The 13,966-nt window shown below is 37.1% G+C and overlaps 1 protein-coding gene across 1 annotated transcript; it reads right to left on the bottom strand.

Annotated features, from left to right (window-relative positions):
• Positions 1-4,022: 4,022 nt before the first annotated feature.
• Positions 4,023-10,659, bottom strand: LOC127676168 (tripartite motif-containing protein 43C-like). Its single transcript, XM_052172116.1, is given in 7 exon segments — positions 4,023-4,510; positions 6,018-6,109; positions 6,768-6,790; positions 8,625-8,762; positions 8,764-8,859; positions 9,591-9,686; positions 10,258-10,659. Coding segments are annotated over 7 exon segments (1,335 nt in total).
• Positions 10,660-13,966: the final 3,307 nt, after the last annotated feature.

The raw sequence follows: 13,966 nt of genomic DNA, 5'->3' as shown, positions 1-13,966 counted from the left end.
CAATGTTTTCAGCCTTTAATGGTCTGCATTTCCCCTGTTTCTATTCTCTCTTGGCCTTCAGTATTTTTCTTTTCCTCTGGTTTATCCACATTGGGTACTGTCCATGCAGGTCCAGAGTCTTTCTGTTCCTCTTAATTTCAGTTTCCATTTTCATATCATCCTTTTCATCATCCATGTCACACTGCACTTACTCCTGGCAATATTTGGGTACCACCACAGTTTAAATTTCTTCAACGACTTTCATTAAAGCATCACCATCAACTCTGAGAATACTTTTAAGTCTGTTGAGCTCCCTTGGCACATTTTTCTTTCTCTTCTCAACAAGCATCTTCATTTCCACTTACTCTGACAAATTTACCCATGCTTTACATGAGAAACACCACTGCTCACCATGAGTAACACAACAACAAGAAGCACAGACACTTCTCTCCATAAAAGTGGTACTTTTATAATATGGAATATTACACACCTATTTTTTAAAATGACATTATGAAATTTGCAGGAAAATAGATGGAATTAGAGAAAAACACCCTGAATGTGGTAACACAGATCCAGAAAAACTAGCATGGTGTACACTCAATTATAAATGAATATTAGTTCTTAAGTAACTGATAATCATGCTGCAGTCCACCATCCCAGAGAGGCCAATTAACAAAGAGGGCTCTACCAGGGACAAAGGTATGTCACTTATAAGGGGTAATTAGGATACATTTGAGGGGAGACTAGGGCAGGTAGGGATGGGAACAGGAGTGATCAAGTTCTCAAGGAGGACTGAAGGGAGAGTATGGGAGAGACAACTGGAAATGGATGACATTTGGAGCTGATTTAGACCGCTAGTGAAATTGAAATTCCCTGGAATCTACAAAGGTGTGCCTAAAGACCATTTTATCAATGGAGGATATAGAGTCTGGACCAGCCATATTCCATAACTACATACAGTGGTGGTACTGCAACATGAACCCAGATACAGTCCTTAGACCTACAATGTATCTGGCCAGAAAGATGTGCTGGGGCAATGGAGAAGAACTTTTGGGAGTGGCCAAATAGTGACTGGTCTAACTCTAAGCCCACAAGAGTGGGAGCCATGCCTGACACTATGTGGAAAATGAAGAACTGGGGTCTGGATAGCCAAGGACCTAGGGTAAGAAAAATAAGTCAATGAAATGATTCCTAGTGGTATTCTGCTATACTCATAGATTGGGGCCTAGTTCAATAATCATCAGAGACACTTTCCCTAGAAGTTGATGAGAGCCAATGTAAAGACTCACAGCCATTCAATAGGTAGAGAGAGAGCCCAAATTGGAGTACTCCATTAGGTCTCTCAACTAGGAGTTCAAGGAATCCCATGCAAGTTGAGGAAGAATTATAAGAGCCAGAGGAGTCAAGGACATTAGGATAATACATCCCACAGAATCAACCAAGTAGGGATTCTGGGGGTTCACAGAGACAGAAGCAGCAATCCTGGAGCATTGGTCTGTGCTTAGGTCCTCTGCATGTTATGGCTTTTAGCTTGTGGATTTGTAGGACTCCTAACAGTGGATAGAGGTCTGACTCTTTTGTCTGCTCTTAAAATCCATTTCCTTCTACAGGTCTCCCTTGCCCAGCCTTTGTCTGGGAAAAATTGAAGGAGAGGATATGATCTGCCTGTATTTTATTTAAGAATAAATTTTAAAAATATATATGTATATATGTATATATGTATATATACATATACATATGTATATATACATATACATATGTATATGTATATATACATATATAAGTATATATATATACTTACATATATACTTATATATACACACATATAGTTTTGTATTTTACCTTATTACATATGAATTCAAAAGACCACAATAGTTAAATAAGAAAGGATCTATACTCTATAATGCTCTAAATGTGTCTAAGATGAAGGCCTTTTGCCTGCAGCAAAATTACATTTGAGGAGCTTGGAACAGCAGATATGTCACTGAGTTGCTGTGACTGTTCTATTGTGATTTTTATTTTCCCTCACTTTTATTAATTTACGGCAACTTCATATATTGATTATTCACCCATGAACTCTCCTTCTACACCCTCTTCATTTGTGTGAATATTTTGAGGTGTTCTGGTGATTTGGATGGTATGGTGTATCTGCCTCTTCTGCAAAATTTCCTGAGTGTTAGACAAGTGTTAGATATGAAGATGTTGCATTGTTGATATATCAAAAGTGATGTTTTATGAGTGGAAAAAACTTTCAGGAAATTTGGGAATTTAGAGATCCTCCAGAATTCTGTACATTATATAAATGCAACACTAACATTTGCTTTTCCTTTTCCTAATAGAAATGAGCACATTAGAAACACAAAACACAGCCAGGCAGTGGTGTCATGGGCCTTTAATCCCAGCACTTGGGAGGCAGAGGCAGGTGGTTTTTTGAGTTGCAGGAGAGCCTGATCTACAGAGTAAGTTCTCGGGCCAGAGCTATACAGAGAAACCCTGTCTCAAACACCTCCCTCCAAAAAAAATTCCAGAGAAAACAACTCATCCTCTTTGAGCTTAATGTCTCTATATTTTGAGATCTTATTGAACTGCACTATTGTTGATTATTCTTCTCAAATACCTGGTGCTGGCCAAGTAGTCAACACGTGGCATTTCTTATGTCTACTGTGTTTCTAAAATAATATTTGCAATAAGACTCTTAAAGGGACACTCTAATTTCTCAGGCCTCTGTATAGTCCTTGGTGTAATATTCTGGTCAGAGCATTGGCATCACATGAGTCAAACTCTATGTGAACAAAGAAATGTTCAATGCAGTAAATTATCCATATGTTGGGATATTAAGAAGTGTAACTTAGATTAAGCCTTTAGGAACAACATGAGAAAGACAGAGGGAACCATACTGGCTAACCAAAAGGAAGGCAAAAATTTGAGAATTCATTTCTGAAAGTCTAGGATGATGAAAGAAAGTAGCCTTAGATGGACATTACAATCTCCTTCTCTTAGCATTCTCAGGTGCACAGGACACTCTAGCAAACCACCAATGAGAGGTTTCTAGAAGAGGATTCCAGCTTTTGAATGTCAGAAAATATTTGTGTGCTCTCAGAGACTGGAAGAATATTCGATATTTAAAGCTGTTTTATGTTGGGGACCATTAATTAACATTTTTCAAGTGTGTCCCCAAAATAAATCAGCTGTAAAATAATGAAAGTGAAAGAAGAGGGGGAAACTTGTTTTTTTTTTTTTTCTAGAAAAAAAAATCCCTTCTCTCTGAAGGATGAAAGCATAGCTTTATCAATCACAGATAGCACATAATTATATTTATTTAGAACAAATAGTGATTCAAGCTTTTATTGATCAACAAAACTGCCTATAGTATATCTTTGTTTCTCTGCTTGACACCATTAAGTTAGAATCGCACAGATACATAATATTTTAATAGTCCTGGAATCCTCCTTTGTATCCTGAGCACACTTAAATTTCTAATTCTACAGTAGATCTTAGATTCTAATTAATAATTCTTACAAGTATGTAAAAACAAAGGAAAGCAGTACCCACTGTGAAATTAACTATTCTGGGAGGAACATGTGGGCCACAGATAAGAAGAAAGCACTCACCCATCTTTTACATTTAATATCATTGTGATATTTGTTTTAATTAGGTTTTGACTGCTGTCAACAGACGCCAGGACCAAGGCAAGTTTTAAAAAGGACAATATTTAATTGGGGCTGGCTTACAGGTTCAGAGCTTCAATCCATAATCATCAAATTGGGAGCAAGGCAACATCTAGGCAGTCATGATACAGGCAGAGATGAGGATTCTACATCTTCATCTGAAGGCTGCTAGTAGAAGACTGGCTTCCATAAGGCTAGGATGAGGGTCTTAAAGCCCACACACTCAGTGACACTCATACTCCAACATGGTCACACCTTCTAATAGTGACACTCCCTGGGAAAAGCATATGCAAATTATCACAATATTTAATCACAATAAAGGGAGGACCCATTACCATAGAAAGGCGCTAGCATACTAGATATGGCTTCCTATGATCATGTGTAGATGGTACAGTAGTATGGCCTTACAGTGTAACCGAAATTTCTAGGGCAGTAGCTGTATATAAGGGAACTCTTGGCTACATCCAGGAAACTCACAAATCCACCCTCACAATCAAGGAACACACCGACCCGGCCAGCTGGCTTCTCTATATAGTGGTGCAATGATGGGCAGGTGGTGAGAAGATTGTAAACATCACCGTCCTTCAAACACACAAGAAGAAATGCACCTTCAGATCCAATATTAAAGTTTCTCAACCAGAAATTGTAACAGACCCCTACAGCCCATTGCTCATGGTCCTTTAAATCCAGTTCCCAGTAATATTTTCCAGTGGTAAAGCTCTCTGTTCCCCAGGAAGTACGATAAGATCCAGGTACATCCAGAAATGGATAGTCATTGTGATGTCTAAAGCTGAGTCTTCTGAAATTAAAAAGTTGTCTTGGCTGGCAGTTGAACAGGACTAAATTTTGAAAGAAAATTTTCACTGTGGGAAAAGACAACATTTTCGTTAAAACAAATATTTACATTTGTCAGTTGACAGAGAGAGGGGTCCCTAGACATTTTCTGGGTTTTAAAAATAGAAAGCCTAAGACAGGAAGTGTAGGTATAGCCCAGGTAAATCAAAGTCAAGTGGTTTCCCAAAGAAACATAATGAGCACATAATGAAAACTGCTTTGAAAATCTGTAGAAGCTGCAAAGGTGGAGGCCACAGCACAGAACTGCACAGTTCTGTCAGGGGCTTTAGTTACACTGGGCAAGCAAGCTGTGTTCAGTGTAATGAGGACCCCTGAAGGCTGTACCCCTGGGTCTCCATGAAAAGTTATTCCTAAGTCATAGGTCATGATTGCTTTCATCTTATGGTTTTGATTTTCATCCCACTATGCAGATTTGTACGATAAATCTAAGCATGCATTAGCAGTTGCTCCCTAGTAGCAATTGTCCGCATTTAAGTAAATCCTGGTTGCTCTGATATTCTTTCCCTGTGATGTTACAATCCATATTTGGTCTGGCAGTGTGATTCAGATTGCCCCATGTCTTTTCAACTTGTTTTTTATTATCATCATCGTCATTGTTATTACTATTATCATTACTACTACTACTACTACTATTATTATTATTGTATTTATGGATTTTAGATTTTTCAAAACAGGGTTTCTCTGTATACTCCTGGCAGTCCTGGAACTCATTTTACAGACCAGGCTGGCCTTGAACTCAGATATCTGCCTGCCTCTGCCTCCAAGAGTGCTGGGATTGCAGGCGTGTGCCACTACCCCAGGCTTTGTTCTATTTTTTATTGCATGTGATAGATGACTTTTTTGTGATCATTTCCGTAGTTTCTTTGAGATAGGATTTCTTGCTATATACTCTTGACTAGCCTGGAACTCACTATGTCAATTTATCTGGCCTAAAACTCTTGGGCAATCCTCCTGATGCCATGTTTTTAATATTGGGGTTACAAGGTGGTGCCACGATATCTTGTAAATTTTTAATCTATGGACTATAATACACTTTAAAAATTCAACTGATAGCTGAGCATGGTTTCATATGTCATTAATTAAAGCATTCCAGAGCCAGAGGCAGGTGGATCTCTGTGAGTCCAAACCAAGTCTGGTTTATAGAGCTGGTCCCATGATAGCCAGGGATACAAAGAGAAATATTATCTCCAAAATAAAAAAAATATTCAATAGCATAAATATTTAATAAAAACATACAGATATTTTAATGGCTTAATATATATTAAACTGTCCTGAATTAATCATTCTGTGTGTCTCAAAGAACAAATGAAACTATATTTTTCAGCCTGAATCATGTACATCATTAAATTAGTATTCATTAATCTTTGCTTGTAAAATGACCTTCTGCCTAAATATGATTACAATGTGGCTTAACTAGACCAATCTTTTTAGGGAATTAAAATATTCATTGTACAAATGTTATCTCACAGTTCAAGGGCACCTCTGGACATTAATTATATCACTGCTGACACTCACCTTGGAAGCGGTTGAACCTTGCTGCCAGCCCAGTATTGGGATGGGCACTGAGTTTTGGTTTCACACACTGTGTCAGCGGCACTGACTCACTCCTGCAAGGAGAAGACATTGATTGGCATGTACTACAGATATCACCCCAGTGATGAGGAGAAATCTTCACTAGGATCCAAGTATTAAAACCTTTGTCATACAAATTTACAAGTGAAGTTCAATCTCAGGAACCAATGGTGAAGGGAGAGGACAGGCTCCTGAGAGTGCTCCTGTGTCCCGCACACATGTGCACTCACTTAGGGATTCCTAACAAACCAAATTGAGAAAAGGAAACACTTACCTGAACATTTTTCACACAGAATATTTTCTGGTATTAAAGAAAGCCCATGGTCAGGAGACAGGGTGGTTTCCTCTTAGATGCTCTTTCTGAAGCCCTTCCTGTTACCAACCTCTTCCCTATGCTTCCAGCCCTTTTCTTCTACTACCAGGAAAGTACAGCCCATGGGCCTCAATGATTGGGATTTGAAAACAACAAATTTTAGCTCAACCCCATTACATACACACTTCATTCATAGGGAAAAAGAAAAGACACTGTCTGGTGAAGGCAAACAGGCTTCATATCCATGAAAACAATCCCAAAGTCATCATCCATAAACAAATATTTTCTATGTAAAGTATATCTATAAATTGCTAAGAAGGCTTGTCCAGCTTTGAATGATAGTTCATAGTATCCTGGTTTACACTGAGGATTAAACTCACCTTCTGAACCAGTCATCCAAATCCTGCAAACAAAACAAGGGAAGATATCTGAAGAAACAGCCTACAATGTATTTCTATATATACATAAAGATTTATTTTAGAGACTAATTTATTCATTTTATGTATTTGAGTATAAGGTTGCTCCCTTCAGACACACCAGAAGAGGGCATTAGATCCCATTACAGACAGTTGTGAGCTACCATGTGGTTGCTGGGAATTGAACTCAGGATTACTGGAAGAGCAGTTAGTGCTCTTAACCACTGAGTCAACTCCCCAGCCCATAAAGTTTTTTTTTTCTTTCTTTTCCTTCTCTGTTTATAAATTTGTTCCCTTCAACATTCCACATAAAAATTAAAATATATTCAACAAACACCTACTGGTTTATATTGTTAGTTACTGCAGTCAGCAGTGGAGCAATGGAGACAGAATAAGAATAATATAAGAGTTTATTTTGTCTTTAGAAAACTTCCCACTTCCTTATTTGGCAAGAACTGGACAATCTCAGGACCAAGCTTATTACTATGATACAGATAACACAGTGCTTAAAGCATGGAATGAGGACTTGAGGGTTTTATTCTGGAGTCTTACACATCCCTCTTGACATCAACAATAAGTGACTTATTGTCAACAAGCAATACCATTTTTATTGTAAAAAATGAAGACATAATAATATAGGCTTTGGAAATACAGAAAATGGTATTTAATTCAGGGGCTTAATGGTATTCTGTGTACATTGTCCTAAATATCTTAATGAAATGCAGGTTGTTTACTTAGAGTTTAGAATTCCTCAGGTACTGTCATTGTCATAATTTTAGAGCTGGAAAGGCCCCTTTCTTTGTCTTCTCACAATCTCATATATATATATATATATATATATATATATATATATATATATATATATATATATATGACCTTCACAGCATTTGAACCATATAATTTTAATTCATTGTGTGTTGTCTTCACCATTTAACCATAGTCCTTTAAAGTTAACCATTGGGCCTTCTTCACCCTTTCTTAATTACTTAGCCAGTAAGTAATATTTACTGAAATTTAACTGGCAATTCTGAATCATTGTCTTCTACATTTTGCACACATGGAAATTGATGCTTAACAAGAAGAACCATATATAAAGAAAATTCAGTCATCACTACACTGATTCACCCTGCAAATGTATTTTCAAGTCCCAGGATAATGCCAATGAAGTTGATTAGCACAATGGGATGAATTTTTAATGAAATCAGGCTGTGAGAATATTTGAGAAGCATATGGGTAGGAGTTATACACTGCTTTGTAACAAGCAGCTGTCTGTAAATAGGGCTTTCATTGATCTTGTACACAAAGCATAGGAAACTTTCATTAAGGGTACTTCAAAACTGAGGCCTAACCCCTACATGGTGCCTCATATCTGTAATCTTAGAATTTTAGGTTTAGGTCTCTGGAATCCTGTGAATCCCAGGCCATTGTGCACCACAAAAGAAGAACATATACCAAATCCCCCACCTCCCAAAGAAAGCTCAAAAACACAGCTTTCAAACAGAACAAACTTATGGTAGACTACCTTAAACTGCACTAACATCCAAGGGGAGGTAAAATGGAGTGTTTGGTAACAAGAATCACTTAATTTGGTGTTTCAAAGACACAAGCTACAAAAACAAATAAATGAGATATTCCATATGGAATCTGCTGACACAATGTCAACAAGCTTGCTCTTTTTAGGTTATTACAGAAATTATCTCTCCAGATTTTTCTTAAAGCCTGATAATAAGTACAGGGGATATAGAAAGGAATCTCAAATGTAACAGTCACAGGTGTGGGCCTCAAATAATCAATCTGTTTCAAGCACTCTTCCATGCTTACCTGCAGCAGCAACACCTCATATGGCTTCTGGGACATGGCAATCAGCTCCTGATACATTTCTATTAGTTGACTCCTCTTGTGGACCATCATGGCTTCACTTTTCTTAAACTCTTCTACAATAATGTTACTTTGATTTTTTCATACATGCCATATATTGATTCTCTTCTTCTTCGAGGGGTGGATATAGTTTGCTATACTCTGACCTGATCATTTCCTCCCGTAGGGTTATATAGTCCTGAAGGAAAAAGAACATGCTAGATCACATCTAGAGAGTATTTGGTCCTCTCCACTGAGTTCTTCTATGTTTAAATTCAACTACAGGATCCGATCAGGGTGCTGCACACACTAATTTACTGTCCCCACTTTTCAGAAAATGTCAATTATATTATTATACTTTGTTATTAATAGCAGTAGTAAACAAATCCATCCTTTTCCCTTACCATTTTCTTCTATTAAATGAGTTTCTGAGATATCTGGGAAAAAAAGATTTTGATTCATAATATATTCACTCTAAAACGCAACTTTGGGCCAGGCAGTGGTAGTACACACCTTTTATCCCAGCAGGCAGATTTCTGAATTTGAGGACAGCCTGGACTACAGGTTAAATTCCAGGACTGCCAAGGATTCACAGAGAAACACTGTCTCAAAAAATCAAAAAAGGAAAAAAAAAAGGAAAGGAAAAAAATGCAACTTTGCACATACATAGTAACTGAAATTCCAAATGGAGTCATTCAGTCTGATGTACTCTGCTAAACACTCAGAAAACACCCATTAATATCAAACTTTTCTGCCACATGGCCAAGCCGTTCTCTGTGTATTCAAAATTGGATTTTGCCTTTAAGAATGTAGGGTTAACAAAAAAACATTTCCTAGCATCATCTCCCATGTCTGATCCTCCAATTGTGAATGACCAAGTTTGCAAGATATCTGCGTCTGGTTGACTTTACACATCAGGCTCATACCCACCAACCATCCAGGAATTGTTCTCCTCTCTGCATTCACATTCTCCTGCTGATCTTGGATCTTCTGCAATAAGGATGCCATTTGCTTTTCAAGTTTCAGCTGTAATATATAAATTAATTCATTAATTAGTAAATATCATCATTAGATAAATAATGAGTTATCTAACAGAGAAACTCTAGCACTGAACAAAATTAATATAGAGGTGGTAGAAGGATCACAGTGCTGTTTATTTTTATTTTTAGTAAATATTGAACTTTAGTTTTCAGAACATAGAATAACAAAACACAACCACCCTGTGCTCAAGTAAAGTGATGGATAAATAGCATTTGATTGGGATCCCCACATCCTTCTAACCAGCTCATTCCAATGTAGTTTTGGGATTTTAGTCTCATGTCACAAGGACTTTTTAAAGATGTAAATTTAGAACAATTATAATTTTCAGTGACATGAATATAATGAATCATGTGACTAAAAATGAAATTTATACTTATGCACCTCTCAAGGAATGTTTACATTTTATAGTCATCCCTCATTCCCTCTTGAAAAAGTGCCAAGATTTGGAGTACAATGGATTCCTAAGAACCAGGACAAGCCTCTCCCTGTGGTGTGTTAAGCCTCCCTCTCCAAAGCTCTCATCCTTTTTTTTTTTTTTTCTATAAGCATCGCTTACCATTTGCTTTGTAACACGCAGTTCAATGGTGCAGTGTCTGTGACCTCTGTGATCCTGGGAGTCAGAACACAATTGACAGAGGAGGGCCCTGCTCTCACCACAGAATTTTATCTTTCTCTCCTTGTGGATCACACACTTGTGATCGTCAGAATTCAAATACTTCATGATCCTCTGTTCTCTCACATTAGATACCCGTGTCTTCATAGTGATATTATTTATGAACATCCGATGGGATGGTTCCCTACATGTAGGGCAGAGGTCTGGGATTCTGATATCTTCTGAAGAAAGGATGAGACAGGCCTTGCAGAAAGTATGGCCACACCTTAAGAAGACTGGATCCATAAAGATGCCCCGGCAAATCAAGCAAGTGAGTGTTTCCTGGGAGGTTTGCAAAATGTCCATTTTTCTGAGGGGAAAAAAGTAGAATTATTATTATTGGACCAGAGAGGAGTAAGAGACTAGACAAAATTTGATTTAACTTGTGATTGAATTCTGATTATGGCAATAAAGACTTTTTTATATTTTATCTTTCCCCAAGAACTTTCCCCTACGTATTGCCTGACACCATTTTAGATCTACCATGTACATTCTTACTGAAGACTTCAGCCAAATTGTTATGTTTTTAAAGGCCAGAGACATTCCTCTTCATTGTTATACAGAAAGAAATACCATATTGAGGAGTGATCCAAGTCCTTCTGGTCCATAGGCCAGCCTTTTACTGCAGGCATGTGAGTAAACAGCTCCTTCATTTGTTGTCTATTCCATAAAATACACATTACTGCATGCCTTCTCTACTAAATACTTTTGTTTGGTATCTGACTATTACTGTCTTATTATTCAGATTTGACTGCCCCAACCCTTAAATCTTCATGGGAAATATCACTCACTTCTCTTCTTTCTGCTACAAAAATGCCTAAAATAATAAGAATTTATGCTGTCTCCTACTTCAAGGATATCATGGTGGGGAAGAAATCGTGGCAGGAGCTCAAGGCAGCTGTTCTCATGACTTCCAAAATCAGGAAGCAAAGAACAAAGGATTGGGATGAGAAGCCTTCAAGCCATGGGCTGGAGGAATGATCTCACCAACATTTAGTGTGGCTCTTCTCAACTGAATGAATCTAATCAAATAGCTTTTCACAAATATATCAGGTCATTTCTATAGCAATCATGCTCCCCTCAAGTTGAACACAAGGGGAATTCTTTTTTTTTTTAAATATTTATTTATTTTTTATATATGTTAGTACACTGCACTGTCTTTAGATACACCAGAAGAGGGCATCAGATCCCCATTACAGATGGTTGTCGTTCCTGGGAATTGAACTCAGGACTTCTGGAAGAGAAGTCTATGCTCTAAACTGCCGAGCCATGCCTCCAGGACAGGGGCAATTCTTTGCAGACACTTGTTTATTTTCCCCAAACACAACTCCTGCCTTGAGTTTTTTGGGAAGAAATCTTGAGGCATAAATGAAACTCTCATGTTTATGTGAGACTTGGTTATCTAACAGGTACACATTTCCCATTTCTTAACTTTTACATGTAGAAATAATCTCAGGCCCATCAGTGGAGGTGCATGCATTTAATCCTAGCACTTGTGAGGTAGAGGCAGAGACACGTGGATTTCTGAATTCAAGGCCAGCCTGGTCAACAGATTGAGCTCCAGGGCAGCCAGGGCTGCAAAGAGAAACCATGTCTTGAAAAACCAAATAAGAAAAAAGTAAAGAAAAGAAAGAAAAATTGAAAGAAAGAAATAAAGGAAGGAAGAAAGGAAGGAAGGAAGGAAGGAAGAAAGAAAGAAAGGAAGAAAGAAAGAGAGAAAGAAATTAAGAAAGAAAGAAAGAAAGAAAGAAAGAAAGAAAGAAAGAAAGAAAGAAAGAAAGAAAGAAAGAAAGAAAGAAAGAAAGAAAGAAAGAAAGAGAGAAAGAAAGAAAGAGAGAGAGAAAGAAAGAATCGGTTTGATTTAGGCAAATTTTGTCAAAATAATTAAGCTTCTGCAGTTAGACACGTATGGAATCAAATGACTTTAGCTGGTGTTCTGTGTAATGCAAATTGCAGTACAAATATTATCAACAGTCAGATTAGCAAAAACATTGGTACTTTAATGCTGCCTTCCTTAATTAACTAATGATCTTTTTTTTCTTTGGGATTTTTTTCTGTATATTAGACATTTCGCTACAAAACAAGAACACAGAAATAACACAGATCAAACACAGAAATAAAAAATTGCATCTAATTTTAATCAGAATGCTCTCTTCTGAATAAGAGAGTGGTTAGTGTTCTCTACTTTAATTACCTGTAACATTCCAATCTAACATACCAAACTCTAGGAGGAATAGCCAATTCTACCATGGTCATACACTTAAGTACCCATTTATACTGTGAGATCTTCCCTCGTATAATTTACAACAGAAGAAATATTAAAAATCTTTTACTGAAAATTGAGTTTTTACTTCTTTACTTTCCTAAATGTCTTTAAACCATTCAGAGCTTTTGTTAAGCATAGAATGCTCTTGAAATATTTTAGAATTTAGACAATGAACAAAATTGAAAAGTATCATGAAACTATCTCTCTATACAATACATCAGATCAACTAAAATGTCCATAATGATAAATTTAAAATTATCTAAAAAAAGAAAAAAAAAAAAAAGCAGGCTGTGGTGGCACATGCGATTAATCCCATCACTTGTGAGAAAGAAGCAGGTAGATTACTTGAGTTCAAGGCCAGCCTAGTCTACAGAATGAGTTCTAGGACAGCCAAGACTATACAGAGAAACTCTGTCTCGAAAAAAACAAAATAAGTAAATAAAAAATAAAATTATCTACAACCTTAAACCAGATTATATCCCAAGAAAGAAATCCAAATGCAAACTGAGATAGGTTTCACTGAATAGCAAAACCAATTTCTAAGCAAACAACTGTTTGTATTTAGTTAAAAATAGGAACTATGAAGAAATTTTCTCTTGTAAATTGTGTACTTACCCAAGCAATTATCCCGGTGCTCATCAATGCTTGGTAGCAATTCAATAAATACTGGCTCAGTTCTGAGATCAGATCCTCAGAGCTTGGGGGTGATAGGTCTAGCAGTGCCTGGAACTGAAGTTTGGAAACACACTGTGTCTGATCTGGAAAGAATAAACCTGGTTTGCCCCAGGACTGTGCTTAGAGTCTCTAAAGACCACTCCCACTTCCTCCCTTGGTGACTTTTAATAAAGCTTCCAATAGGAGTGCTTCTCTAAGTGGGATTATCTAAATGGATTAAAAATTGAACTACTACCTTGGCCATTCTCAACAGACAAATCTACCCCAAGGGATTTCCTGAATCATGTTTAGCTGGGTGTGGTAGCTCACACATTTACCCAGAGTCCAAGGAATTAGAATGCTGAAGGAGGAGGATCTCAACTGCTACTTTTTCCAAGTCTACACCATTTACTCACTTTCTGTTCTAAAAGGGGTGAAAATACCTGAAACTCCCTCTATTTACTTTTCACAGTATATAGTGACTGTAGACTTCAAAGATGCCTAACTGCCCATCTGTTGAGTTCATATTAACCAGACAGTTGTGTGTTAATGTTGTAGATATGAAATATCTACGAACTTTCCACATCTCAGTCAGGTTTTTGCTTGCTTTGCACCTGGATGATTTATTTTTTTAATATGTTTTTAGTTAAAATAAAATTCCATAGTTTTCCCTCTCCCTTCCATTCTTACAGG

This window comes from Apodemus sylvaticus, unplaced genomic scaffold (genome assembly GCF_947179515.1).
Source record: "Apodemus sylvaticus unplaced genomic scaffold, mApoSyl1.1 scaffold_489, whole genome shotgun sequence".
Taxonomy (NCBI): domain Eukaryota; kingdom Metazoa; phylum Chordata; class Mammalia; order Rodentia; family Muridae; genus Apodemus; species Apodemus sylvaticus.
Note: the sequence above shows the minus strand (reverse complement) of the source record. Positions and strands in the feature narration are given on the sequence as shown.